This window comes from Microtus pennsylvanicus, chromosome 5, assembly GCF_037038515.1.
Source record: "Microtus pennsylvanicus isolate mMicPen1 chromosome 5, mMicPen1.hap1, whole genome shotgun sequence".
NCBI classification, from domain to species: domain Eukaryota; kingdom Metazoa; phylum Chordata; class Mammalia; order Rodentia; family Cricetidae; genus Microtus; species Microtus pennsylvanicus.
In genome coordinates, this window is record NC_134583.1 from 75,150,446 (window position 1) to 75,178,012 (window position 27,567).

General features: G+C 47.3%; 3 protein-coding genes across 8 annotated transcripts in view; 1 reads left to right on the plus strand and 2 right to left on the minus strand.

The window, feature by feature from the left end:
• Uros (uroporphyrinogen III synthase) overlaps nucleotides 1–5,196 on the minus strand; it is a 30,589-nt gene extending 25,393 nt beyond the window's left edge. Inside the window, exons 1-4 of one of the 5 annotated variants that reach the window (XM_075972571.1) lie at nucleotides 4,916–5,054; nucleotides 1,275–1,327; nucleotides 1,068–1,157; nucleotides 767–850 (exon numbers count right to left, since the gene is read on the minus strand). In XM_075972571.1, coding sequence (XP_075828686.1) covers nucleotides 767–850; nucleotides 1,068–1,130 — 147 coding nt within the window. In that variant the 5' untranslated portion in view covers nucleotides 1,131–1,157; nucleotides 1,275–1,327; nucleotides 4,916–5,054. Of the gene's footprint in view, nucleotides 1–766; nucleotides 851–1,067; nucleotides 1,158–1,274; nucleotides 1,328–1,696; nucleotides 1,746–4,528 lie in introns of those variants that run through there. The other 4 variants (XM_075972570.1, XM_075972572.1, XM_075972573.1 and 1 more) reach the window with 4 other exon arrangements.
• Nucleotides 5,197–5,221: 25 nt separating this feature from the next.
• On the plus strand, nucleotides 5,222–16,209 carry Bccip (BRCA2 and CDKN1A interacting protein). The gene is made up of 7 exons (XM_075972569.1): nucleotides 5,222–5,424; nucleotides 8,923–8,997; nucleotides 9,639–9,719; nucleotides 11,469–11,558; nucleotides 12,228–12,415; nucleotides 13,987–14,161; nucleotides 15,772–16,209. Exons 1-7 carry the CDS (start codon nucleotides 5,257–5,259, stop codon nucleotides 15,940–15,942), a joined length of 948 nt encoding a protein of 315 aa, XP_075828684.1. The 5' UTR covers nucleotides 5,222–5,256; the 3' UTR covers nucleotides 15,943–16,209.
• Dhx32 (DEAH-box helicase 32 (putative)) overlaps nucleotides 16,006–27,567 on the minus strand; it is a 52,158-nt gene continuing 40,596 nt past the window's right edge. For both annotated transcript variants that reach the window (XM_075972567.1, XM_075972568.1), the window contains exons 8-12: nucleotides 20,565–20,756; nucleotides 19,630–19,779; nucleotides 18,163–18,350; nucleotides 17,102–17,283; nucleotides 16,006–16,469 (exon numbers count right to left, since the gene is read on the minus strand). In XM_075972567.1, coding sequence (XP_075828682.1) covers nucleotides 16,301–16,469; nucleotides 17,102–17,283; nucleotides 18,163–18,350; nucleotides 19,630–19,779; nucleotides 20,565–20,756 — 881 coding nt within the window. In that variant the 3' untranslated portion in view covers nucleotides 16,006–16,300. The remainder of the gene's footprint in view (nucleotides 16,470–17,101; nucleotides 17,284–18,162; nucleotides 18,351–19,629; nucleotides 19,780–20,564; nucleotides 20,757–27,567) is intronic.

A 27,567-nucleotide genomic window follows, 5' to 3' on the forward strand; every position in this document is an offset into this window, starting at 1 on the left:
CTTCTTGGGCAGAGACACACAGCTGCAACCCAGGAGATGAGCAGAACAGAGGGGCATCCTGACCCAGCATGGGATGGGTGAGTGGAGTAAGATGCAGGCAGGATAGCAAACTTGATCTGGATCCATAACACAGCTAGACTCCCAAGGAGGTAAAACCCAGCCGAAGCCTGGGCTTCAAACACAATACTTTGCCGAACACTTCTTCTGAGCCAGGCACTGAGCTGCTGCGTACACCTCACTTCTCTCAAGGTGTCTGCACCACATCTTAGATTTTTGCATTACTGGGTACTGAACATGCATTGCCCATACTCAGCACACCCTCAGGCCACCATCAATCTAAAACATTTGGAGGCTTCACTGCCTGGCTCCTGCAGTATCTCTCAAGTACTGAGTACAACAAAGTGGTGGGCAGAAGCCTTGGGCTTGGATTTGGCTCTCCTTACTGGCTAGGTGCCTGGCTTAGTTGCTACACCAGAGCTCGCTCTGAAATTGGAAACATCTATTGAGTCTTCTGTGCATAGGCCAGTGATGGGCCAAAAGGGCCTTAACTCTGAAAGACATGCTGGTGGGGCTCTATCTCCAGGGCCCACAGCTTCCTGACTAAGCAGATAGAGGCACAGGGGGAGAAGCTAATGGGGAGTCTCCAGCGCTCAGGTGAGTGTGTCCTGCCCTTGCGCTCATGTCTAGTGTAAAATGAGGCTAACACTCTTGTGGCTTGGGTTGACAAGGATTCTACAGAGGGCAAGCCCTAGCATGGGGCTCTTACCTTTTCTGACAAACTGGGAAGAGACAAAAACTCAAATGACAGAACGGGAATTAGCGTAGCTTCCAGTCCATACAATCCCAGTTCCTGTAAATGAAAGAATGTCATTTTTTGGTTGGCCAGGGCTGTCTTGAAAATGAGGAAAGGTCATGAAATCACATTAAGTGTTATCTGAAAATAAGGGAGCATGGCGTCACGTTAGCTATGTATGCATCAAGCTCGCTGAGTTTTAGCATCCCAACCCCACCTCCATTAGCAAGGAAGTTCTAGTTTAGAGGCCAAGGAATAAGGCTCAGCCACTCACCTGGACATACGGATCCTGGCCACTCTCATCATCCTTGGCATCTTTCAATAAGAGAACCTTCATTGTCCTTGGCAGTCCTTATGAGAGACACTGGGACAGAGCAAGGAAACCGATCTTAGTTAGATCTCAGAGACTGTTCCTAGGCAATGCGGGAAGGGGACAGAGGACAAGAATGAGGCAATCCTCAATCAGCCTGTGTGTAGCTACCTGGGTGTGTCGCTGATAAGGCCACAGGAGAGTGTGTTAGCAGTTGATACTGCCTGGAAAGGCAAGTGAGAGCCATTAGTGAAATCAAGTGACAAGCAGACTGTGGCAGCCGATGGAGAAATGAGTGCCTTAATTTTGAGGAGGTAGATAAATAAGCAATTCTTTTCTTTTCAAAATAAATAAACTAATAAGTCCTTCAGTTATAGTGACTTTTCCACATCTCAAGACATATTTATTAAATATTACCAAGTTTCCCAAGGTAATCTATCAACCTGGAAACAATTTATCAACATGTATCATCTTACATAATTCATACCTTCTCTTCCTGTAATTTTACTTCTAGGAATAAATACACGAATCAAAACCATGCACCAAGATCAGCATAAACAATTTCACTCCAGGCGGGATGTAGTGGCACATACTCATTGATTAAGAGCACTGCCTCCTCTGCTAAAGATCCTCAGTTCAATTCACAGCAACCAGTTGGTGGCTCACTGTCATCTGTAATGAAATCTGGTGCCCTCTTCTGGCCTGCGGGCATACATGCAGACAGAACACTGTATACATAATAAATAAATCTTAAAAAAAAAAGGCAAAACAAGCCAGGATTGTTTCACAAAGAAACTCTATCTCGAAAAACATAAACAAATAAATAATAAAGCCAAAACATGATGCTGTGGATAACAGGTAATCCTGTGGCCTTGCAGTGTTCTTCAACCTTCTACATCCCTGCCCCGGTCCCTCGGTCCCAGGTTCTAGCATACAGGTCCACAGTTCTACAGAGGACATTTTAGTAATGTTTAAAAAAAAAAACAAAACAAAGACAAGGTCAGCCTCTCACTTGTCCTTCTGGTTCACTGTCAGCAGTGCGGCCTAATCCCCTGGATCTGGAAGCCTCATGAGTCAGGTCTACAGGATCTACCTGAGGTTGAGTGTATGATTCCAGGTACTAACACGTGCTGTGGGGTGCTAAGGTAGTAACTAGGGTTCTGACAGTTGCAAGGGTTACCTTTCCGGGTACCAGGAAGACTGTTCTGGGGAGGTGACATCTGAACTGAAATCTGAATGACAACAGCAGAGGCCGGAGGAACAGTCAGCGCTCTGCCGAGCCAGCACCTGGTCCTGGGTTAGACCCCTGACTACCACCTGAAGGACAGTAATAAGAAATGTCAGGTGTCCAGGAAAGAACAGGTTTGGCTCAAGAATGAAGGTCAAGGAAAGCTTTGGATTCTTTGAAGCCAGTGAATGGCTTTATTCCTAGGAGTGAGTTTCCTGTCTCTTTAATGAAATGCGGTCATTTCCCCAGTTCCAAAGATGCTGAGTAAATTTAAGGTGCTTTTCTACAGCGTGAACAAACAAGGCTAAGAAGGAAAACTTCAAAAAAGCCAGTGTCGGAAAGACCACCAGCTCCAATTTACCCATAAACTCTCTGGACTAACCCCAGCCTGGACTCAGAAGCGGCGAGCGCTTACTACAGACTGCCCTCCAAGCACAAATGTTCCTGTGTCTGACTTCATTGTGTTACCCCTAGTGCTCATAACCATTGCTAGTTCCATGTACACAATTTGCTTTCCTTTCTCACTTTTTCGTCATAAACGTTATCTTGGCTGTCTTTTTTAATTAAATGCTGGTAATTACAAAATGCGTCCTGGGCCCTGGTCCTTTCTGGCTAGCGCACATATGGCTCAGCAAACCCTTTATCTCAGAGAATGCCTGTTCACAAAACTTGCTGAGCACTAGACACGCAGAAGAGCAGCTATTCGGGCATCTCACAGTTCAAACTGACAGATCAAATTGTCAGAGTGGACTAAGCATTTACAATCCTCACTGAAGCCTGCAAAGCCACTATAATCCTCATCTTACAGGAAGGGAAACCATGGCTCTTAATCTGCCCAAGGTCAGCAGAATAAATGGTAGAGATAGAACCAGAAGCCAGATCTGAAGCCCAGGGCTTATCCACCTAACGAGCTACTAGCTGACCTTTAGGCCAAATCCCGTGCTAAGGAGGAACGAGGGAGCCAACATTGTCGTTGTCAATGTGCAGGGAGGCCACCTAGTGACAGGTGCTACTCTAATGCATGCCCTGACCACAGGCTCCAGATTAGGGGCTGATCTGAGGGCACAAGGAGAGAGCCTTTCCCTTTTTCCACCTTGTGAAGCAATCCAGGGGGCTGCAGAAAATGATACTGGGGAGCTGTTGTTTTGTTTGCTTGTTTTTTCTGCGTGTGCACGGGTACCTGTTGATGGTAAGTGCTGTCTTCTATCACTCCATAAGCTCATTTTTTGAGAGCAGGTCTCTCTTGAGCCAGAAGCTCACTGATTAGTTGGCCAGTGAGTCCTGGATCCACCTGTCTCCATCCTGCCCATCATCCCAGTACTGGGGTTACAGCTACAGTATGTGGGTGCTGGGAAATGCAGGCACATCAAGCATTTTACCCACTAGGTCATCTCACATCCTGAACCTGGGGAACTGTGGTGATGGCTGTGAAACAGTATGGATAAACTTAGGCCAACAACTATGTGTTTAAGTGTTAAACTTTGTTATGCATATTTTACCATAAGAAAAAAACCAATAAGACTTGGGGGAAATTGTTCTTGAGTTTCCGTGCAATTCTATGGACATGCTTTAAATCCTTTTTTCTATTATTAGCTTGTGATAGGTACTCATTAAAGGAACATGCTTTTGCACAGTTACAAAACCCAAGGCAGTCATTTTAAATCACTCTATCAGAGATGGAGTCCGGGTGTCATTACTATCCACGATATAGCCCAGTAGACACAAAAGCCCGGGACACTTGAATCTCACATACTACCATCATGGGGACTCAGGGTTAATGGGGGCCTTGGTATCCTGATATCTCCTCCTGATGAAGGACCACTGGGGTTATTTAGAGTCCCTGAATTTCTCTGGCAAAGGCTTCCTTAGGGGCAGCTCACTATGGTTTGGGAGTCTCATATGCTGCTGTTATTTTACAGAGGAAAGGGAGAACCACAGAGCTTCTTGCCGGGAAGCAAATGTTTTCCCTAGTTAGTGATCTTTCTCGATAACCTTTACAAGGAGCTGAAAATCGGTCGACTGTGTGATAACCCTTACGGTAGATTTATCTGATACAAGTTTTAACCTTCAGGATATTCCTTGCAAAAATCTGGCTTCTGTTGAACTCTGAAACGTTGGACCAGTAATTCATTTAGCCCCAGAGGAGGGGTACACTCGCTAACTTGCCGCAATCCCTTTCTTTCTGTTCTATTCTTACCAAACAAGTCTTTTAAAGACACCGTTGGCCCATGGCAGCAAAAGACCTCTTGTCTTCTTAGGACTTTTTTATGGCGATGGCGCGGGATCGGCCCCTGCCAGGATCAGCGGGCCTTATGGAGCGGACTCCACCGGTGCCGGTCAGCCCCTAGTTGGCAGCTGCACCGGGTCCCTGCCCCGCGGTGTCACGGATCGCTAGGGCCTGCGTGCACGTCTACGGGCCTGAGTCCTAGTCGGGTCCTGGGCCCGACACCCAGCTCATGGGCTAAGAGGCAGGACCGAGCTGCACGCCGCGGGGCAAGAACCTCGCGGCCCCAGCCGAGGCTGCTAAGCACAGACAACCGGGAGCCGCCCCCCACCCCGCAGCCAGCTGTCCCCGCGCTCGTACCTCAGGCGCGTGGGGCACCCGCCCACATCTGGCTGTGCACGCGCACTGGCCTCCAGGCGCCGGCGGAAGGGACGCAGAAGGATGGGCCAAACCACTGCGCACAAGGGGGAGAACCGGAGCGAATGAGAAGGGCGGGAGGATGGAGGGAAGAAGAGGAGGTCTGACCATGACCCCAGTGGGGAGGACAAACGGGCAGATTAGTCCTGAGGGATTCCTCCCCGCCGCTCTCTATGTCGCACCGACTCCCCGGCGAACTTCTTGGACCAGTCTACCTCTAGTCCGGAAGAGAGGGTCCGGAAGGAAAGGGGCGGGACTTGCGCAGGCGCAGTGTGGCCGGCGTCATGGCTTCCCGAGCTAAGAAGCGAGCGGTGGGAAACGGGGTTCAGCGGCTGGGAGCGCAGGGTCACCACGAGGAGGAAGAAGAGGATGAGGTGGAAGATGAGGAAGAAGACGATGACGACGATGAAGACAGTGAGGAAGAAGAGGATGAAGACGAGATCGTGGACGAGGTGAGGCACACGTGACCATATTTTTGGTGTAGATTCATAGATCTGAGTGGGGGAAAAAACATTCAGGCAACCGAAGCTGTGGGAAAGTGACAGTGGTTGTGGGGAGTTGTGATTTCCCGTCGTTGTGATTCAGGAGCTGAACCGGACTGGCACGTTCTTACTTCAGGCTTTTCTACACATTATTCCCTGCAGTCCTTCCCGGCTGAGTTATCCACCACCCGCCTTGAGCCCGCAACTCCCCTCCCCCCCTACACTTGTGCTTCTTTCGTTAACATGGAAAATCTATAACATTGACTGCCCATGACTAAAACCGTGTGTACTGTAATCATAAACTGTGGGAGAAGGGAACCTCAGATGAGGGATTGCCTCCACCACAGTGACCTGTGTGCTTGTCTGTGGGTATTTGCTTAATTAATGATGGACGTGCCCACTGTGAGATGGTCTTGGGTGGTATAAACAAGCCTGTGAACAGTGGTCTCTTCTTCAGTTCGGGCCTTGAGCGCCTGTCCAAACTTCCCGCCCTGAGGAACAATTACCTGGAAGTGTAAGATAAAAGAAACCCTTTCCTTCCCAGGTTGCTTTTGGTCGAGCTGTTTATCATAGACACAGAAAGAATGCCAAGAGAAAGGATAATAGTGTGTCAATATAAGCACTTGCACGTTCTGTTGGTGGGAGTATAAATCTTCGCGATCTCTTTGGCGGATAATCTGACAGGATGTATCAAACTTTAAAGTGCCTCTAACTCCTGGCTCAATAATTTACCCTCTAGAAATTGACAGTGATAATAGTTTTAACATACCCCCAGGGTCTGCATTTTGTATTAACTCATTTAGTTCTCACTTCAGCACCATGAGCTTAGGAATTATCACTGTTTTACAAGTGAGACCGCAGAGCAAGTTAAGGGGAAATGTGTATATATAGTTATGTGGAGGAAAAAAGAAACAAGGGGGGGGGGCAGGAATTCATCAGCTTGTGTGTGTGCTTTGAGAACAGGTGTATGACGCTAAGGCTAGGAAAGCTCTCTCACTCGGACCTTAGGAGTCAGAGTAGCTTTACCCCTCACATAGGCCTTTAAATTCCTTTTGTGTGTTTGTGTGTTTTGCCTGCATATACATGTACCACATGCATGCTGTGCCCACAGAGGCCATACAAGGCATCGGATCCCTAGGGGTTGGAGTTACAGATGTTTATTGGCCTCCGTGTAGATGCTGAGATTCGAACCTGGGTCCTCTGGAAGAGCGGCCAATGCTCTTAATTTCTGAGCCATCCCTCCAGCCCGACAGAAGTAGTTGTTAGAGAGCTTTTAGGGCAAGTCTCTATTTTGAAATTCTTAGTGGGTTTTCTTTCTTTTTCTTTCTCTCTCTCTCTTTCTTTTTTGGTTTTTCGAGACAGGGTTTCTCTGTAGCTTTGGAGCCTGTCCTGGAACTAGCTCTTATAGACTAGGCTGGTCTCGAACTCACAGAGATCTTCCTGTCTCTGCCTCCCAAGTGCTGGGATTAAAGGCGTGCGCCACCACCGCCTTGCTGGATTTTCTTTATTTAATTGAAGAAGGTTTTCATTTTCTGATACATTTATTCACCCGCAATTTATTTCTCTGATGTAAAAGACCATGAAAATTATCTTGGAAGATCAGAATCAATCTCAAATCTTTTTGTTGTTGTCGTTTTTGTTTTTTGTGACAGGGTTTCTCTGTGTAGCTTTTTGGAGCCTGTCCTGGCACTCACTCTGTATACCTGGCTGTCCTCGAACAGAGATCCACCTTCCAATTGCTGGGATTAAAAGCATGTGCTGCCACCACCTAGCTCAAATCACTTTTTTAAAAAGACAGTGGTATATCAGGAATAAAGGAATGCGCATAGTTCAGGTCCTATAGAGCCTAGCTTCAAGGACAGATAGAGGTAGCTGGCTTTTTCTCCTGAATTCTGTTGCTAGCTGCTTACTAAAGAAGTTAGGCGGCTGGGGACATGTGCCTTCTTCTAGCCTCTTCAATTCACCATAATTTCTCCCGCCTTAGGGGCTTGTGTTGCTGTTCCTCGTGCCAGGAAACCTCCTCCGCTGTTCTTAGTTCATGCCACCTTTTTAAAGCAAGCGTTTCTCGACTTTCTAATTTCCTAGTTTTAAGCTATAACAGCACAGTGTATCTTTTAAAAAAATATATACATGTCTATATACATATATATATTCAATTACATTTATTTGTATGTGCCATAGCCTCTTGTGTAAATGTCAGGGGGTGCTGTAGGAGTTGGTTGTCTCACTCTACCACGTGGGTCACAACTTTGGAAGAAACTCTGGTCGTCTACCACGTGGGTCACAAGGAAGAAACTCTGGTCGTCAGGCTCGGTGGCAGTGCCTTTACCCCTGAGCTGTCTTACCATCATCCCTATCTTCTTTTACAAATTCATTTATGACCCTCCTCCCGTGTTTGTGCGCGCATACACACACTCATATGCCGCAGTGCAGGTGTGGAAGTCAGAAGGCAGTTTGCAGTGCGCAGTTCTGTCTTCCCACCATCACCATCTTAGTCCAGGGACTCACGCAGTCAGGCTTGGCAGTAAGTGCCTTTACCTGCTGCACTCTCTCCAGCCTGCCCCCGCCTTTTGAATGGCACGTACAGTTGTTGAGACTCGTTTTCTGTCTCCTGTGTCTGCTCCAGAGCAGAGTCATTCACGTCTGCCTTGCTCACCGGTTCATTTCCTAAGTGAAATAGTCTTCCTAAGTGGCATAGTCTCGCCGCTTCACTTGTTTGGCCTTGAACTCACATTGTAACCCAACCTTACCTTGAACTCCCTGGCTCCCTGCTTCACCCTCCCGAGTGCTGAGATCACAGGCCTGTGCCACAAGGTGTGGCTTCCCCATTTCTTCTCAAGTGCTTAGTACCTGCTGTTACTTGGTAAATGTTTGCTAAGTGAACAAAGTACAGCTTCACATCTATGTCCAAATTAAACTTTGGTCATTCTGTAGACTTGAAGTGAGCTTGTCTTTACAGGTGCTTTTTGAAGCCAGGTGAAGAATCATTTGATTCCCTCTTTGTGGCTGCCTGAGAGTTTAACTTTTCTTTTTTCTTTGAGAATGAGTCTCCCTATGAAGACCAGGACGACCTTAAAATTGAGATGTTCTTCCGCCCCTCCCCCGAACCTGCGGTTGGCATTGCGGACCTGTAGCACCCTTCTGGTTTCAGGCTTGCTTGTGTCGAAGCCTGACATTGATAGTTATTTAGGTAACCTTCCTTCCCTCCCTTCCCTGGTTTGAAACAACCTCTTGCTATGTAGCCTGGGCTGGTCTCAGAGTATTGATCGTCCTTTCTCTATCTCCCAAGTTGCTGGTTTGCACCACCACATTAGACTAACATGTCATGTTTTCTCCACCCCACCTCTCTGAGGCGTTTTCTGCAGGTAGAGAAGAGCCCTAAAAGAATGGAAACCGAGGGAAAAGAAAAATTTGCAAAATGGAAATGCTGCCTGCATCATTTCTGAATCTGTGATGATCTCTTTACAGGAAGTGAATATTGAATTTGAAGCTTACTCCATCTCAGATAACGATTATGGCGGAATTAAGAAATTACTGCAACAGGTACGGCCTTTCCAGAACCCCACGCCTGTCTTCTGCTCTTTGCTGAAGGAATCTCCCCTTTTCTAGGGTGAATGACTCTGTGCCCCTTCGCTCTGCCCCGCCCCTGGTTACTGTGTTCAAGTTTGCCATGTCCTGGAATGCTTTCCTTTTCACGTGCTTACTGCCTGAGACACCGCTAGTCCCTCTCCTGTAGTTCACATCCAAACTAGGGAGGAAGCGTTCGGTTTACAGTTCAGAGGGGATGCTGTCCACCATGGCAGGGAAAGAGGGTAATATAAGGGCCCAAGGCCAGCCTCACATAGCATCAGCAGCTCAGAAGTAGGGCATCTATCCTTATATGATAGCTACATAATTGCACCTGCTGGTGCCACAGAGTCCACATTGTTCCCTGTACTCTGCCTTTACCTCCGATAACATGGCCTGTGTTTATCTTCCCTCCATGCCTGTTTGCTGACCACTGTTGGCTGTGCCTTTTCTGAAATTTCTTCCCCTCTGGATTTTTGTTTTCTTCCTGGGGTTACTTTTCTCAGCCATCTCGATCAGGTTATTACATCTTATTGCTTTTGTTTAGATAACAGAATCAATGTTTTACTAGAAATTGTGCTTTGATTTTAATTTGAAATATTTTTTTCTCCTTTAAGCTTTTCCTAAAAGCTCCCGTGAACACTGCAGAGCTAACGGATCTGTTGATTCAACAGAACCACATCGGGAGCGTGATTAAGGTAATTGGGGTGATTGATACTACAGGGACGTGGTCCTCTTTAGCTCCAGATGAAAGAAGTACTAGCGAGGACTGCCCAGAGGCCACTGCAGTGGTCCAGGGATGTTACGTGTAGGACTCCAGGCATCAGCGATGGGGAGGGGAGAAGAGGGCTGATTTAGATGATACCTGGGAGGTGAAATATGATATGATTTAGTGTACTCGGTTCTGAGCAACAGAGAGAATAGTCAAGGATGATGCACAAGTTCCTGCTAGAGCATTGAGGTTAGCAAACGTAGAAGAAAGGTTGAGGGGATGACCACGTCATGGGGTTTGTACACTTTGAGTTTGGGGTGCCTGGGTGTGTATGTGAGATCCTGAGCAGCAGCAGCTAGAGCCTTGAGTTTTCAGCAGATGTCAGCCATTGAAATCAGATGCGATTGGGATTGCCAAGGGCAGGCAGAGGACAGGCGCCTGGTAATGCCAGCTGTGCTCGACTCAGCAAAATAAGTGACAGAAACATTAGAGAACTGTTAGGATGGCTGCCGCGGGAAGGGGAAAGCAGCGCATGATTGCATAGAAGCGAGGAGGAGTGTTTAAAAAAGGAATTGTCTAGTAGAGAGAGAGAGCCCCAGAAAATGAGGTGCCAGTCCAGCATGGACTTGACTCTGCTCTGTCAGCCGGAGTCCTTCTGGTTTCCTGTTGCTGTGTTACAGTAACTCCCCTGCAGCTTAGAATTGCAGCAGACATCTGTTTGGCCTGTGGACCTGCCATTTGGACAGAAGTCAGATTCATCTCAGTTCCTTCCTGCTTTGTGTTCAGTGTGCGGAGGAGGCTCTGGAGTAGGGCTTTATTGCATGGGTCCTGGCACAGATGCTGGGGGCCACTGAAGTACAGGAAAATTGTCCGATAGAGAACCTGGCGGACTAGGTGCATGAATGACCATCTCGTTTGCCATTTGTGTCATCTAGTTTTGTTGAACATGAGACATCTTGCCAGCTGGGCAGTGGTGGCGTACCCCTTTAATCCCAGCACTTAGGAGGCAGAGGCAGGCAGATCTCTGTGAGTTCAAGACCAGCCTGGTCTACAGAGTGAAGTTTTAGGGCAGCTAGGGTTAACAGAGAAACCTTGCCTTGAAGAAACAAACCAAAAAAAGAAAAGAAACCCCAAAGAATCTTTTGTTTAACAGAAAAATGCAGAGCAGGATGAGGTCACCTAGAATGGAAAGGAAGAGCAGATCGGGCTGGAGGTGAAGTGGTGTGAACGCCACCACACAGCATGGGCTGGAGGTGAAGTGATGTGAACGCCACCACACAGCATGGGCTGGAGGTGAAGTGGTGTGAACGCCACCACACAGCATGGGCTGGAGGTGAGGTGGTGTGAACGCCACCACACAGCATGGGCTGGAGGTGAAGTGATGTGAACGCCACCACCCAGCATTCAGGACGCGGTGCTTTGGGAGCTGACAGCAGGAAAAACAAGCTTTGGTTTTTTTTTTTTTAATATTTATTTATTTAGTATGTATACAATATTCTGTCTGCGTGTATGCCTGTAGGCCAGAAGAGGGCACCAGACCCCATTACAGATGGTTGTGAGCCACCATGTGGTTGCTGGGAATTGAACTCAGGACCTTTGGAAGAGCAGACAATGCTCTTAACCTCTGAGCCATCTCTCCAGCCCCAAGCTTTGGTTTTTAAAAATGAAAAATTAGTGTTATACTTCTTCCCACTCAATTAATGTAAAATTCAAGTACTCTTTTCTTCTGAAACAGCAAACCGATGTTTCAGAAGACAGCGGTGATGAAGTGGATGAAGATGAGATCTTCGGCTTCATAAGCCTTTTAAATTTAACTGAAAGAAAGGTCAGTTTTACTGGGTGGCACTTGAAGTCTTGAATCTCTGGTCAAAATGGGGTCTTCTATGGCAGAATATGATATCAGGGTATGTGCTCTTGCTCTCTCCCTTTTTCAGTGTGGCATTGTTTTGTTTGGAGTGATTTGTCCCCAGCTTAAAGCTGATTACTCCCGCTGGCAGTCATCAAGCATTCTAGTCCCTGGTGTGGAGATGCTGGTGCTGACACGGGATCTGTTGGCAGGGTCTCTGCAGCTGCTCTCTTTGCTCCTAGTGTAGTGGATACAGAGACTTTGGTCAGCAGCTTCCAGAGTTGCGCGTGGGCCCTTAACATGCGCTTGTGTTCATTATCTCTCTCTATTGACTCAATAACGAATTCTAGTAAAAACCATGCCAGCTGTTTATTCTCTGGATAAGGTGCAGCCCACGGTCGGCCTGTTTTCAAAGGAACTTTCCAGTTAATTTCCAACTGTTTCTGAGATAGAGTAGGACTGCTATTCCAGTGTGTGAGTGTTAATTACAAGCATGATCTGCCACCAGTCATGGGACGGTAATTAGGTGTAGTTACTTTTGGGGAGTTCTTCAGCAGTCAATACTGAAGAAACACCGGCGTCTAAAGGCAGTGGGAGGAAACCCTCTACTTGTGAGGTAAAAGTCAAAGCCTTCTCTTTACTTTCTAGGGCACACAGTGTGCGGAACAAATTAAAGAGTTGGTTCTGAGCTTCTGTGAGAAGAACTGTGAGAAAAGCATGGTTGAACAGCTGGACCAGCTGTTGAACGACACCAGCAAGCCTGTGGGCTTTCTGCTCAGTGAAAGATTCATTAACGTGCCTCCTCAGATTGCACTGCCGATGCACCAGCAGCTCCAGTAAGAGACACTGGGCAGTGCCGCAGTCAGTTTTCACCCCCGTGGATTCAGAAGTGGCACCTCTGTGCAGCATGTGTAGGTTGGCACACGGTCCAGCCTGGGTTGTGAGGCGCCGAGAGAGGGGAGTTTCCGGAATAGTGCGCGAGGGCACCCATTTCTGGCATCCAGCCCCTCCAACAGTTTTGATGACTGATGGCAGTAATTTTAATATTTTCAAATATTCATATGGTAGGAAAGTTGATGAAGACCTGACAGTTTCTACTTTCACAGACTGATTTGACAAAACATTGAACAAATACTAACAAAACCAGAGCCCAATTCCTAACTTCTGTTTTGACTAGTGAAACCACAACCTTAAGGAATAGTCTACTTCTTGCTCTTCTGTTGTTTTAATGCAGGAGTTTCAACTTGAGAACATTTAAACAACATTTAGACAATTAAGTGAACTAAGGATTGTACCACCACAGGGTTAAAATGTAGACAGAGTATCCTAGCCCAGGGATGGTCTCCCACATCGCATTTTCTCCTTTTGTCCAGATGCCCCAATTCTTCCCCCAGCCCCCTAAGCTGCGGCTCTGACTGCTCCTGTGCCCTAAATGTTTTTTCTGTATCTTTGGTTTCTGTAAGCGACTGAGGCTCCTGCTTACCTGGTCTCACAGGCTTGATCTGCTTTCTGCTGACTGTGTTGGAGCTGAAGTGGATTGTTCTGGATTTATTAGTTTTCCTTAAAGGTGGCCAGTCAATCTTGGAAGGAAAGAAACTCTCATTGCCATTTTACAGATTATCCTAGAATTTAGCTCTCCGTATCTGCAGCTTCTGCAGTGTGTTGAAGCCAGTCCTAGACTCCCGATGGAACCCGTGTAGCCACGTGCACAGTGCCATCCACTGTGCCTGTGTGCAGTTAAATACTGATTGTTTAAAGAACGGAGATTATTTATTTTTAAATTTGCACAAAACAGTGATTTGAGGGACTCTGTGAGATCATGAGTTAGTAGGTATGTGTCTTTCTGGACTCATATTCTTCACTGTTTACTGCAAAAATTAGTGTTAGCACTTTTTTTTTTTAAGATTTATTTAGGCCGGGCGGTGGTGGCGCACGCCTTTAATCCCAGCACTTGGGAGGCAGAGGCAGGCGGATCTCTGTGAGTTCGAGACCAGCCTGGTCTACAAGAGCTAGTTCCAGGACAGGCTCCAAAAAACCACAGAGAAACCCTGTCTCGAAAAACCAAAAAAAAAAAAAAAAGATTTATTTATTTATTATGTATACAACATTCTGCCTCGATGTATGCCGGCATGCCAGAGGAGGGTGCCAGATGTCAGTACAGATGGTTGTGAGCCACCACGTGTTGCTGGGAATTGAACTCAGGACCTCTGGAAGAGCAGCCAGTGCTCTTAACCTCTGAGCCATCTCTCCAGCCCATGTTAGCACATTCTTAAGACTAGCCAATAGCATAAGTGAAAATGTCCAGCCCATGCTCAGCAGGGTCCAGAGAAGGTGCTGTCTTGGTTTCCTCTGGGCTCTAGACAGAGTTAACCCAGCAGTAACCAATGTGTGTATGGATGTCTCGTAGGAAAGAATTAGCGGACGCGCAAAGAACCAATAAGCCATGCGGGAAGTGCTACTTCTATCTCCTGATTAGTAAGACATTTGTGGAAGCAAAAAAATCCGGTTCCAAAAAGAAGCAGGATGGTCTTCAGCAGGAAGCCTTGATGTTCGCAAATGCAGAGGAAGAGTTTTTCTATGAGGTAAGAATGGCCTGCTTCATTTATGTTAGCTATCAGTAGAATTTTCCTGAAAATAAGACTTATCCATAAGATTTTTGCCAAAGTCCTTCCACCCCACTTTTCTCTATGGCTAACTCACTGTCTGGTACATCTTGCACACACAAAAGCCTCCCATTATAGTGTGTGTAGGTGGTGGGGGTGGGTGGTTACTGACTGACTGGGACCAATTAGGCACTTAGAGCATGTTCAGTGTGATGTTCAAGCTACATGGGCATGTTACAGTTCCAAGTTACTCATTTGCAGATGTGGATGGGTGAAGGTGATCACGGCTGTTCTGTGCCCTTAGATCTGGATAGCATCCCACTGGGAATCTCTAGCATTTTCTATATTGGTGGCTCATACCTTGGTGGGCAACCAAATCCCAGACAGTATTCCTATATTCTTTCTTATACAGCCCTCTTCAGAAATCTTGAAATTTAATCTCTTAGGGGTACTTCCACTTCACTGAGGTAGGGTCTCATTGCAGCTGCTGTGCAGACAGACCTTTGCCTCCCAGGGATTTTGGGGTTACAGACACACCTCTGCATCCAGTTGTGCAGGTGGGTTCCAGGGATCAGACTTGTAAAGCTAGAATACTCACTCTTTGAGCTCTCCCCACTGACGGAAGCAGTAGAAATTTGGCTCTGCCTTTGTTTTACAAGAAGTAAATGGCCAAAATGGGCTAGGGAGAGTCATTCGTCGTGTGAGGACCTGGGTTAGAATCCCTAATACCCACGTGAAAATACAGGACATGCACAGAGACAGGAGAATGCTGAGCGCTTGCTGGTCAGCTTCCTGCTCGGGTGCGCTGTCTCAAGGCAGTAGGGTCGACTGATGAGGACACCTGATGTCGTTTGGACTTTACTCACACACAATTCCACATGCTTACATGCATGTACCACATACAGGAGAAAAACAAGCAAAAATATGCTTTCTACAAATGAAAACAATTTCAAGAGTTCTGTGTGGGATTTCAACGTGGTCTGGCTATGCAAACACCATGCTGACACGGTGTCCCCAAGCTCAGGAAGCTGCCAGGCATATGAAGGTCAGCATTTGAGAACCGTTCTCAATTTCACTTACCTGTCACAATATTAACACTCAAGTGGTCAAGAAATGTGACTCTGAAATTAGAAACAGTGTCACCTCTCTTCTCTCACTGGCTGACTTGGAAATGGCATACCTTAATCCATGGGCTCCTGTGAGTTGAAATTTGTTTGGTCTCCCCAAAGTGTCCATTTGAACCTACTTTATTCAGAACTACTTCCTTTCTGTTTCTCTCTCTCTCTCTCTCTCTCTCTCTCTCTCTCTCTCTCTCTCTTTTTTTGTTTGTTTGAGACAGAGTTTTTCTGTGTAGGTTTTGAGCCTGTCATAACTCACTGCTTACACCAGGCTGGCCTTGAATTCAACAACTCAAGGGAGATCCACCTGCCCCTGCCTCCTAAATGCTGGGATTAAAGGCTCACACCACCACCGCCCAGCTCCACTGTTTTTCTTATAGCACATATACCAGACAGAATTCTTTATTTTGGGTTAAATGAGCTCTGCCTTTTGAGTTGTCTACATTTTCCTCGTCTCCTCTTTTGCTACAGGAAGCGATCCTGAAGTTCAGCTACTCGGTGCAGGGGGAGAGCGACACTTGTCTGGGAGGCAGATGGTCCTTTGATGATGTGCCGATGAAGCCCTTGCGAACTGTGATGGTAATCCCAGATGACAAGATGAGTGAGATCATGGAAAAGCTGAAAGACCATCTATCTGTCTAGTCCATTTCCCCCGGACAGTGAAGGACTTGTTTATGTATAATTACCAAGAAACCATTGGGGAGATACTGAAAAACTCATTATTTTATTCAGTCAAGTCCGCTACAAAAAGTAGGCTTCTGTTCCATGTGTCTGTGACACATTTACATTTTAATTTTTTTTTTAAGTTCTGGTCAAATTCTGAATGATTGGTTAAAAACTTCCAATAAGAAAAAGATGGAATAGTAATTTTAAGAACTTAATAAAAACTATTTTTTTATTTTAAAATCATTTGAAGTGGTACTGTCCAGGACTGTCCTGGCTCCAGCAGCCCACCACCGGCCTCCCCTTGGTGTCCTTATTGCACTCTGTCTTGGAGAGGTCACTGGATCGAGCATCTCTGCTCCGCAGCATCGGGGCACTTGTCACACCCATCCTGGTCCTTTTTCACAGCTGTGGTGGGTAGGTGGCTCGAGGCTTGCTGCAGGATGTCCTTGCTTTCACTAGGAGGCAGGTTGCTGAAATAGTACTGTGGGACCAGCTGCATAAACCTGTTCATTTAAAACATACAGTGATGAGAGCTGGGGACTGGCAGACATGTCAGGAGTGTGGGAGTCTGCCCCAGCCCCAGAGAATACATGGCCCTGGTATTTCATCTGAAGATCTGGTACCCTGTTCTGCCTCTGTACATAATATGTACTCTGGTTCTCGTGCCGTCAGTCTCACTGCGCTTCTGAGTGTTCCTTCTCTAGTACGGGGCCATTATCATGCGTGGGATCAGAGCATATGATTGGAAAGAGCTTTGAGGCACCAGGGAGAGCGTCTTTGTTTCTTAACCTCATAGTTCTCCTACGAATCCACCTTTGTAAGTAAGCTGTGACCTTGAACATTACGAGGTGCCTTTAAGTATGGAGTCATCTCTGAGACTGTTCTCAGTGTTTCTCCACTTACCAATTATACAGAGATCTTTATAGCATATAGAGGCCTTCCTCTTGTTTCAAACACCAGTTGCTGTGCATTGTTTGTGCTTGGAATAACATCTAAACCCTTCTGTGGCCTACAAACCCTCTGGGAACTGCCTTGTCTTTTCAATCTCACCATTCCTCCTCTTCCTCTGAGTCACCCCCGGCCCCCAGTTCCAGCCAGCGCTCAAAGCAAGCCCTCCCTCCTCAGTCAGACTTACAGCCCGGGTGAGACTGCTGAGGTGACACTGATGTAGTTGTTCTCGGCTATGCTGAACTGATGGAAGAGGACCCACTCGGGCATCTTCTTGGTGATGGAGTAGCTTGACAGTGGGTGCAGCTGCGCAACCTGCTTGTGTGTGAGCATTAAGTAGTTACCTGACCCATCAACATCCCGAGCAATCTAAAAGGCAGGGTCAAAGAAAAAGGGAATCGAAACAATACGTTAGTTGAAAAATTTTATACAGAATAAAATTAAAATTTTGTCACCTGTGTTTCCTGTTTTCAAATCATAGAAAAGTCACAATGACTTTTGTCTTAAAACTTGAAATAGTGACGACAGTTAGCTTCAGCACTTTAGGGCAGCCGCTGAAACAGTTGACTGTAATGTTTGGGTCATGAAATAGAACGTAGCATGCCACCAGCTCTGCCATCACTGTCCACACTACCAAGGCTTTATTTATGCCTAGTGTTTAGCTCAGCTCATCTTTACCATACCTCTTACATAGATAACCTACGTTTCCTCACAGATGAAGAGAGCTATACTGAAATGTCATCTATCTCTCCATTAAAACTGCTCGTTGGGGTGCACTGTGGCCCACTCATGATGTGAAGAACATACCTACACCTCTGTCATGGACATTACTTAGCCTCTCAACGGAAATGAAAGAAACAACTGAGGCAGTACTTTAACTTGCTGGGCATTCAGATCACTGGTAAAAGGGAAAGGAGCTGTGGTGTCTTCTTCCCTAGAGAGGGAAGAAGATCGGTCTCCTTAGACAAAATTTACATACAGTACTCTGGCTTGAGAAGAAGTATGTTTAAATACCAAATCTTAAATTGACATCTTTTTAGTGTTATTAAAAAGTTAAGGTCAATAAAAACTATCACTGTAAGGAGATTGCCGGCTGAGTCTCCTATGTGTGTGGAGTTCATGCCACACGAACCAAGGCAGCTCCACTCCTATGTGTGTGGAATTCATGCCACACGAACCAAGGCAGCTCCACTCCTATGTGTGTGGAATTCATGCCACACGAACCAAGGCAGCTCCACTCCTGCTTACCTGCATAAAGTATCCAGAGAGCAGCGATTTCTTGATGTTTAGACTGTTTTCCTTGGAGCCAAAGGCAGGCTCTGTATAGGGAAGCTCGATCCGCTTAATAATTTCTAAGAGTTCTGCTCGGATAACATCTGCCGTCCTCAGAGCAGAACAGTTGAGGAAGTAATCATGACACCACGTCTCCACACAGTCTAGAGGGAGAACAGAAGGCCACTCAGAAGTGATGTGGTAGTCTTTAAGCGCTATCGAAGGTCAGGTGAGGGACTGGTAGGAAGGCAGCGAGGATAGGATCCGGTGGCTGTGGGATGGGCCACACCTGTAGCAGCTGCTGAGCTGCTGTGAGCCCAGTGTACTGGAGTGTCAGAAGCACGTTTCCCAGCTCGTGGCTATAGGGAGGGAAGCATCTGCACTTCCTTCTCTGTATAGACGTGTACTGCTGGAGACCCAGAGCTAGACCCATACTTCATTTGGTAAGGCCCTACCAGGCTGACCTGGGACTTCATTATGTCATGTTAGTTCCTCATTGACCCTGGGTGCAGCTTTCTTTCTTTTTTTTAAATAATTTGTTTAACTTTATTTTATGTGCATTGGTGTGAAGGCGTCAGATCCCCTGGAACTGGAGTTACAGAGAGTTGTAGACTGCTATGTGGATACTGGGAACTGAACCCCAGTCCTCTGGAAGAGCAGCCAGTGCTCTTAAGCCCTGAGCCATCTCTCCAGCCCTGCAACTTTCTTTTAATCCAAATGTACTAATCTGATTGTGTTTCAAGGTACTTTCTTGGCACCTGCAAGTGCATCTTGACTGAAGACTGCAGATGGCCTTAGCCCAATGGACAGCAGACCCTCATCTACCTTGTCCTGTCCACTGTCCCACAGGAGTGGGAGGAGTACATACTTGGTCAGACACCATCACCCAGACATGTTCTCAAAATCCAATAACTGTCCCTCTAGTCCACTCTAGAAACACGATCTCTGTTCCTGATGGGATCCTACTGCCTTGCAAACTGAGCTCGAGATTTTTCCACATTACAAGTATTTTTTATACAATCTTCTGGAGCAAAGGAAGTAGAGGCTGGTCTGTGGGAAGCAGAAGAGCCTCCTGTGGGGAATCCTCTGTCCCTCGTCCTGAAGAGGTGCTGCCAGCTCCCCCAGCAGCAGGTCCTCTCCTGGGACACTATGATGATAGCCACTGCAGTTCAGGGACAAGGAGGGTACCAGGGATGTCTGCCCCGCCCTCCCCCCACCCCATACTCTCTGTCTCTGTTACTGTGCTTCAGGCTTGCTGCTTCTGAGCTGGCTGCCCAGAGTATTCAAGCTCCCCAAATCTAGACCTGTGCTGTGACATGCTAGGTGTCCGAGCGGCTGGTGGGACTATCAGAAGGAAGGCTACAGATAATTCAAATATCTGAGCCTCAACTGGGGAAGGGGGAAGGAACGGGAAAGTGGTTTTTGGGGATCATGTTCACGTACGCTCATTGGTAGAGTTCAAAGCTGTGTCTTGGTAGGCCCTGTAGACATTGATGAGCGTAAAGTGATCACCTTCAGGGTGCAAGAACGTTTTCCAGCAAGTCTCAGCAGCCTCCTCCGCACCTTGAGGCACGTGCAAGAAGCAACTGGGAGCTTTAAGATGCAAGAGGTCACAGTTAGCAATGCAGAGGACACACTTCATCCTGGCCCAGCGTGCCCAGAGGCAGGACCCCTGTCTATGAATCCACTCCTGTCTTGGTTCTCTGAATTAATACGGTGTTCTCAATATTCTTATTTGGAAGCCAAAGAAATTGAGAGTGAGCTGCCTTAATTCTTTCTCCCTTTTGTTCATGGTGCTTTGCCAACGGCAGTTAGTGCCCTGCTCATACAGGGGAAGCAGGGTGTCAAAGGGCCCGCGAGTCAGACACAGGATTAGGACTACCTTCCAAAGCGGCACAGCATTTAGTCCGTGCTGCTGTCAAAGAGTACGTGAAAATACAGGAGCCATTATCAGTGAAGCTGGCAGGAAGCAAAGCCACAGGTTATCTTGGAAGTGCTGCCTCGTGGCTGTTTGTTGTTTGCACTACACTAGTCCTGTTGGCAAGAAGCCAGGCATGACCTTTTGAATTGTTACATTTAGGTAATTTAAAAAAAAATCTCCCCTTTCTAGTTTGTTAAAACACTTTACGGCAGGGCCATGAGAGACAGAGGCAGGTGGATCTATGTGTTCAAGGCCAGCTTGGTCTACAGAATGAGTTCCAGGACAGTCAGGACCACATGGAGAAACCCTGCCTCGAAAATAAAAAGAAACAAACAAAACCCCACTTTACTATCATCTGCAAAGTTAGATGGACCAACCACTGTCCCTGCTGCTTACTCCATTTAAATCTAGACTTGCTGTGGATTCGTGGTACAAAAGAAGGGTCATTAAGGAATACCTGTTACCATTGCGGCAATGGTTAACATTTCATCTACACAGTCAAATTCACAGGATGCTAAGATAGACTTGGAGAGCTGTGGATCCAGAGGAAACTCGGACATGATGATTCCAAACTCGGAAAGATTCCCATCATTGTCCAGGGCTGCCAGGTAATCTAAATCTTCCAGGGCTTGCATCAGGCTTTCTGGGGCTAGGAAAGAAAAAAAAAAGAAAAAGGAATATATTTTGCACAACTGAGATGGAATAGCAGGTAGGGATTTTTCATTCTTGTATAAAACAAGCAACCAAGCAACAAAACCTGTGAAGCAAGAACTGGCCAGACACTGAGTCAGTAGATTGTGAGGGAAAGCCTTACGGCTGTCTAGGTAAGGGCCCCGGCAGAGTGGCAGGCTGCTGTGCAGAGGAAAGCAGGGACTCCTTGGATTTAATGCAGTCCTGGTGGGTCAAAATGACCCTGGGGATCTGAGACCTCTCGGGACCAGACAGCAATGCTCCAATCGGTGTGACTGGAGGGAACATATCTGGTGCTCACACAGCATCCAGAGCAGAGCCTGCTCCCACCAGCCAACCAGCCAGAGGGCCTGCTGCAGGCTCAGAATACTGACTAGAAGCAGCCCCGGCACTGGTCTACAGAGCCAGCCCTGAGCACACGTAAGGGAAGACAGAAATATCATTGCTCAATAAGGCAAAGACACGTGGTCTAGAACCCAGTAAACTGAGATGTGACAAGAACAGCAGAACAAAGAAGACAGAGTGGCAGAGAAGTCAGAAAGACTTCTTGGAGAAAACAGAAAGACCAGACACATGAGGTTACTGCAAACAAACTGACTTTCCCTGTCCCTCATTTCTTGCCGACTTAGATTACATGGGCACCAGTACTGTGTGTGTTATATCCACTCAGTTTCCACAAAGAAGTCCATTTAGTATCTGACTTTGTGGAATCAAGTCGTATTAAATATGCTTTTCCTCCTCTCTGCTACCTGGTGTCCAAATAAAGGCTATACGGGGAAGCCAGCTCCTGCTGTGCTACCTAAAACCAAAGGATTTAAGAGAGCCACTGGCTGCCTTCTGTCGGTCTTAGCACTCGCATGTATGTGGCGTGTGAGAGACAGCACCCATAGGCCCAACCATAGGCACCCAAGAAGCAACTGAACCTGCCTATGCCGGGGAGTTTTTAGGTGACTGACAGGGAAAAAAAAAGATCACTTTTTTGCTATTTACACTTTGACCACTGAAGGTGACTGTCAAAATTTAAGGCACACTGAGAAACTCTACAGCCTACTCACAGGCTCTGATTTGATCAGATTTCCACTAAGGTCAAGAAGCCAGGAAAGCTTTAAGAAACCACTAGTGCGGTTTGGGATACACCAATGCTGCCCTGCAGCCTTGTTGTGGGGGAGAACAGCAACTGAAGCAAGGGACCAGGGACAGGGTGATAAGGAGCCATCACAGGGAGCTCGGTTGAAGGTGACACCCCCTCACTACAGAAGAACAGTGAAGTCAGTCACTTTTTGTTTCTGATTTTTTTTTTCACCATCAAAAATTTTTTTGTTTTGTTTTTTAGTTTTTTTGAGACAGGGTTTTTCTGTAGCTTTGGAGCCTGTCCTGGAACTTACTCTGTTGACCAGGCTGGCCTCGAACTCAGAGATCCACCTGCCTCTGCCTCATGAGTGCTAGGATTAAAGGCATATGCCAGCACTGCCTGGCACTCACCATCAAAATTTAATACGAAGCAGAATGGCCTTCTCTTTATCCCTCGGGACTCTGGGCCTGACCACACTGGTGAACACAGAACCTTGAGAATTTGCAGTGCCAGGAAGGAAACAGACAGGCTACTTAGAAAAGTAGTCCAAGAGTTCCATCAGAGAGCTGTGGGTCCCAAAGGGACAGCTGATGTGCTACAGAGGGGCCGGCAGCAGCTGAAGGACTGGGAACGCTGGCCTCACCAGGGAGCACCTGGACACAGCAAAGCCGTGTGATGGGCTACAGGCCCCACAACGACTCCGCACGAGCATATGGCTCGACAGACAGGCGCTGTTCCCAAAGAGCACTGACTACTCATTTTAACGTCCTGAAGTCAAGTTGGCTGCTCACAGAGTTAACAGAAGGATGGAAATGACTTCAGAACTGTGCTCCTGGGCCTCATGCAAAGCTTTTCTCGTGTGCGTGTATCATAAAGGAGGAAGAGTTAATGCTCATGGATGGCACACGTGAGGGGCTCTAACACCTAAGCCAGCAGCACTTGCTATACTGCATTCTAAGACATCTCCCCAGTGCTGCCCTTAACAGTACACCTAAGAGTAGAAAGGCCTGGATGAGGGTGTTTCAACGGCAGTGTCCCCTGAATGCAAATCACGGTAGACAGTAAATGAATGGTCAGAGCCAGGCCACCTCATTGTAGAACAAGACTACTTTATTCTAAAGGTAGCTTCAAAAGGGGCAAAACAGCCTTCTTACTAGACATTCTTGTCAATGACAGCTCTGCTTTCTGTGGAATGTCACTGCAAGCTCACAGGCTTCCCTTCCCTGGTCACTCACACTTATCTGAGGGACTACAATCATTTCCTCACTGTTCCAAGGGTTCACTCTATCCAGAAGGAATCCCAAACCAACTCCTGCATGTGCCTGTCTTCTCCTCCCACCAATCAGTGGGGCAGGTCTTGACTAGGCAGCTGGTGATTGGTAAAAAGCATCAAGTCCCTCTGTGGGAGGGGCTGACTGAGCAGCAGTATGGGTTCTGTGAGGGAGTCCTGCCAGGAGGAGCCAGACTCAGGGCTCTGTGGTGCCGCCATCTCATCACACTGTGACTCATTATCCGTTTGCATACCCATGGAAACTGCCTTCTGCAATCCAGGGCAGGGAGCCTTGGGATTTTGAGCTCAGTAAGGAGTGTCTTGCACCTGCAATACCAAGCATTTGCCAAACCCCGGTCACTTTTCTAAGGGATAAAAATATATGAACTAACTGACCTTACCCAAAGCAGTTACTTTGATTGCCTTTAATCCCAGCACTCAGGAGGCAGAGGCAGGCGGATCTCTGCGAGTTCGAGGCCAGCCTGGTCTACAAGAACTAGTTCCAGAAAAGGCTCCAAGGCTACAGAGAAACCCTGTCTTGAAAACAAAAGAACAACAAAAAAAAACCAAAAAAAGCATTATTTCCATTCTGTGCCTTCTTCCGAGTCCAGCCCTGCCCCAGAACCCTGACGGTGCCAGAGCTGGATCCCCCTTCCAAACCCAGCCCCTGCCCCAGAGCGCCCTGATGGGGCCACTTCAGAGCTGGTTCCCTCTTTCGGGTCCAGCCCTGCCTTCACTTTGTTTTCTCCAGGCTCTCCCTTACCTTGCCCTATATGCTAAGCTAGAAGTCCAAGCTGGATATTTCTCTCTCTCTCTCTCTCTCTCTCTCTCTCTCTCTCTCTCTCTCTCTCTCTCTCTCTGTCTCTCTCTCCCTCCCTCCCTCCCTCCCTCCCTCCCTCCCTCCCTCCCTCCCTCCCTCTCTCTCTCTCTCTCTCTCTCTCTCTCTCTCTCTCTCTCTCTCTCTCTCTCTTTGAGACAGGGTTTCATGTAGCCCAGGCTGACCTGGAAATCCACATACAGGATGACCTCAAACATACAACTCTCTTGCCTCCATTTCCACTTCACAAATACTGCAATTACAGGTATATACCACCATGTCTGGCTCTCGGTGTTTTTTGTTTTGTTTGTTTGTTTTTTTGTTTTGTTTTGTTTTTTCAAAATCACAGAAATCCTGGTTATCCCCAAACCAGTTTTATATGCTAATAGTAAAACAAGTTTTGATTATGACCACAGAGATGATATTTGGCAGCTTTGCCTTCCAGGGACAGAGAGTCTCAGCCATCTGTTTCTGCTGAGGCACTCAGCTGGTCCTGAGCTTCCTGACCCAGGTGGACAGTGGCTGTGAGACTTTCATGGAGGTCTATCATCAGGCAGCCAAGGGAGATAAAAAAAATCCTTGATTTAGTTTTTCAAAAGAGAGGTCCATGCCGAGGGAACTCACTAAACTGCCAGTAACCTAGTCATGCCAAGTCCATTTCCACACGGTTCACAGATCCTGAAAAGGGCAGAGTTTGCTCAAACATTTCAATTCTAAGTTGAATTAAATGCACTGCCTACAAGCATCTTCCAGAGTTGATGCACAGCCACATTTCCCCAAGCACAGCAAAAGACCATTGTGTGTGTATTATCGGGAGCCAAAAGTAAATGGGGACTCTGACCCCTTTGTTCCCAGTTATCAGTCTGAAGTCTCATGAAGTAAGCGGCACCCAGGAGCCACACAGAGAGCAGGGATCCCAGCAGGGAGAGGGAGAAAGAGAGAGAATGAGTGCAGGGACCCATCACAGAGCAGTCCCCAGTCCAGTCTATTTTTAGGTATCTCTGATGTCTGATTTCTTCAGAACCTTGAGCAAGCCTGGCTTTTCTTCCTCCCTCCTATCTAGTTCACCAAACACCACCTCTCTGGAGCAGGCAGATGCCGAGGGCGCCAAGACTTGAGCAGTAGAGCTGGACGGCAGTGTTCACAGTGAAATGCATGCTGTAGTAAGTGGTAGGGTACATGCCCATCACTCAGTCTCTAGGCCCATCCCTACCGTCATGAAAAAGGATAGTCTGCCCTGAACTGTGGCTCGGTGGTACAATACTCTCAGAGCATGCTCAGACTCTGGCTTCAATTTCTAGCAACACCAAAACGTAAAAACAACAAAAAGGTGAAAACAACTTCAGTGGAGGGCGCTTCGGGAAGGATTCCTGTAGCCGACCCATCTGTGGCCAGAGTCACCCCATCTTAGGTTCAGAGGCCAGCGGGTAAAAAGAAGGAAGCTGTGACCCTCTCACCCCTAGATGTTCTCCTTACGGCCAGGACGAGGGAAGGAAAGCCTGGGTCACATAGCTCCCACTTTAAATATCCTACCTTGATGGCCTCTTGCTGACTTCTCTGTCTTACAAAATCTGACCAAGGACACAGACAACACAGGCAGACAGCCATTTACTTCTTAGATAAGCATGATGAAAAATTTTAACTACTGGTCAAAAGTGTGTGTGTGTGCGGGGGGGAAGCTATTTTCACAAAGAAACAAGCAAAAACTAAGAGCAAACATACTTTTTAAGTTAGAGCCCTTTATATGGTGATCCAGACATTTGCCTGCTTTGTGGAAGCTACGTTTTAAGTCACAGAACAAAACAGGTTATAGAAACAGGGCCCTGCTCTGACAGCCAGTGTCTCCCTGGCTGTGGCACTAGGTCCCCATCACTTTCAGGAGCACGATGAGTAGGGAAATGGGGAAGCTCCCTCACTGTGCTCGACTCTTAGCACCTGCTGCCCATGATCGGCAAGGAGCCTTGGACAAAGAGCACCCAGGAGAAGAGGAAACGCCAGGACTTTTCAGTAGGAAACAGTAGCAGAGTCAGGCACTGGCCACTGTCGAGGCAGATGCCACCTGCCCGTTTTTGTGCGTTGCCTTGTGTCTAGTGACTCGGCTTCTCATCTATAAAGTAGAGCGAATAACAGCGTCCAGTCCCTGGGCTATTGTCTAGGTGATTTAACACACCAGTAAACACACACAAGCGACTGAGCTTTCAGAGAACAGGTGGGGGTCTAAACACATATGATATGCATACAGCGGGTGCTGGCGGACCTTCCTCACCAGCTGGTGGTTGACATGGACAGCGTAGCTGGGCTTAGCCAAGCAGTGGCGGTGTTCACCTTTAATCCCAGAACTCTGGAGGCAGAAGCAGGTTAGTTTCTGAGCTTGAAGCCCAACTAGTCTACTGAGTGAGTTCAATGACAGTTAGGGTTATACAGAGAAACTCTGTCTTGAAAAACCAAAAAGAAAAAAGAAAGGTTTAAGACATGTAGCTAGCTGGGTAGTGGTGGCATAAACCTTTAATCCCAGCACTTGGGAGGCAGAGACAGGCAGAGCTCTGCGTTTGGGGCCAGCCTGTTCTGCAGAGAGAACTCCAAAAGCTACAGAGAAACCCTGTCTTAAAACACCAAAAAAAAAAAAAAAAAAAAAAAAGAAAAGAAAAGAAAAGAAAAGAAAAAAAAAAGAAAATCAAAGGTAAGTACAGTTGCCACCACTTCCCAGACACTAGAGGGATTTAGCACGTAACATCGCTCTGCTTTGGGCACAGTAGCTGTCACTCAGGTCGCAGCTGCTTGTCCTGTGCTTCACTGGCCTTTCCCTCAGCACTTGAGTAGCTCTGGGGACAAGAAGAAAGCCAGGGCCAGTAGGCTCAGTCGACCCCTGGAGGAAACTGCTCCGGCTAGGATCAGACTTGCTTCAGGAACCTCACCTCTCTTGGATGTTTGACCTAAACTGCAAAGGAGTGACATCTGAGTGCTACTGTAATTCACAAGGAGGACACCAGGCCCTCCAGGAACGTATCTTTTACCTTCTGTTCATCTTGCCCTTCCATCCCTCTCTATAGCTGCCGCTCTTGCCAGTCCTTCTGACTCCACTGTCCGGAGGACAAGCTATTCTCTGGGCTGGGGAAAGGGTACAAGATCGAGGATCTGACATCAGATCCCCAGCACCCACAAAAACAGCCAGGCTCGTGGTGCACAGCTACAGTCTCAGGAACTGGTAGCAGGGCGAGAGGTAGAAGAATCCCAGCCACATGCTCACTGGCCAGCTAGTGAGGCCACTCAGTGAGCATCAGGCTCAATGACAGACCCTGTCTCAAACATGAACTCAAAGAGTGACAGGAAAATACCAGACGCTAAGCTTTGGCCCTTGTGCTGGCTAGTCTTATGTCAATTTGCACAAGCCAGAGTTATATGAGAGGAGAGAACATGAATTAAGAAAATGCTTACAGCCGGGTGGTGGTGGCGCACGCCTTTAATCCCAGCACTTGGGAGGCAGAGGCAGGTGGATCTCTGTGAGTTCGAGACCAGCCTGGTCTACAAGAGCTAGTTCCAGGACAGGCTCCAAAGCCACAGAGAAACCCTGTCTCGAAAAACCAAAAAAAAAAAAGAAAATGCTTACATAA

Bases quoted from the DNA above. Each gene is read 5' to 3' on its own strand.
- Bccip (XM_075972569.1), top strand. From the start codon at position 5,257: ATGGCTTCCCGAGCTAAGAAGCGAGCGGTGGGAAACGGGGTTCAGCGG. The intron at 9,720-11,468 runs GTAATTGGGGTG...CTTCTGAAACAG, and splicing joins ACATCGGGAGCGTGATTAAG to CAAACCGATGTTTCAGAAGA. The intron at 12,416-13,986 runs GTAAGAGACACT...GATGTCTCGTAG, and splicing joins CCGATGCACCAGCAGCTCCA to GAAAGAATTAGCGGACGCGC.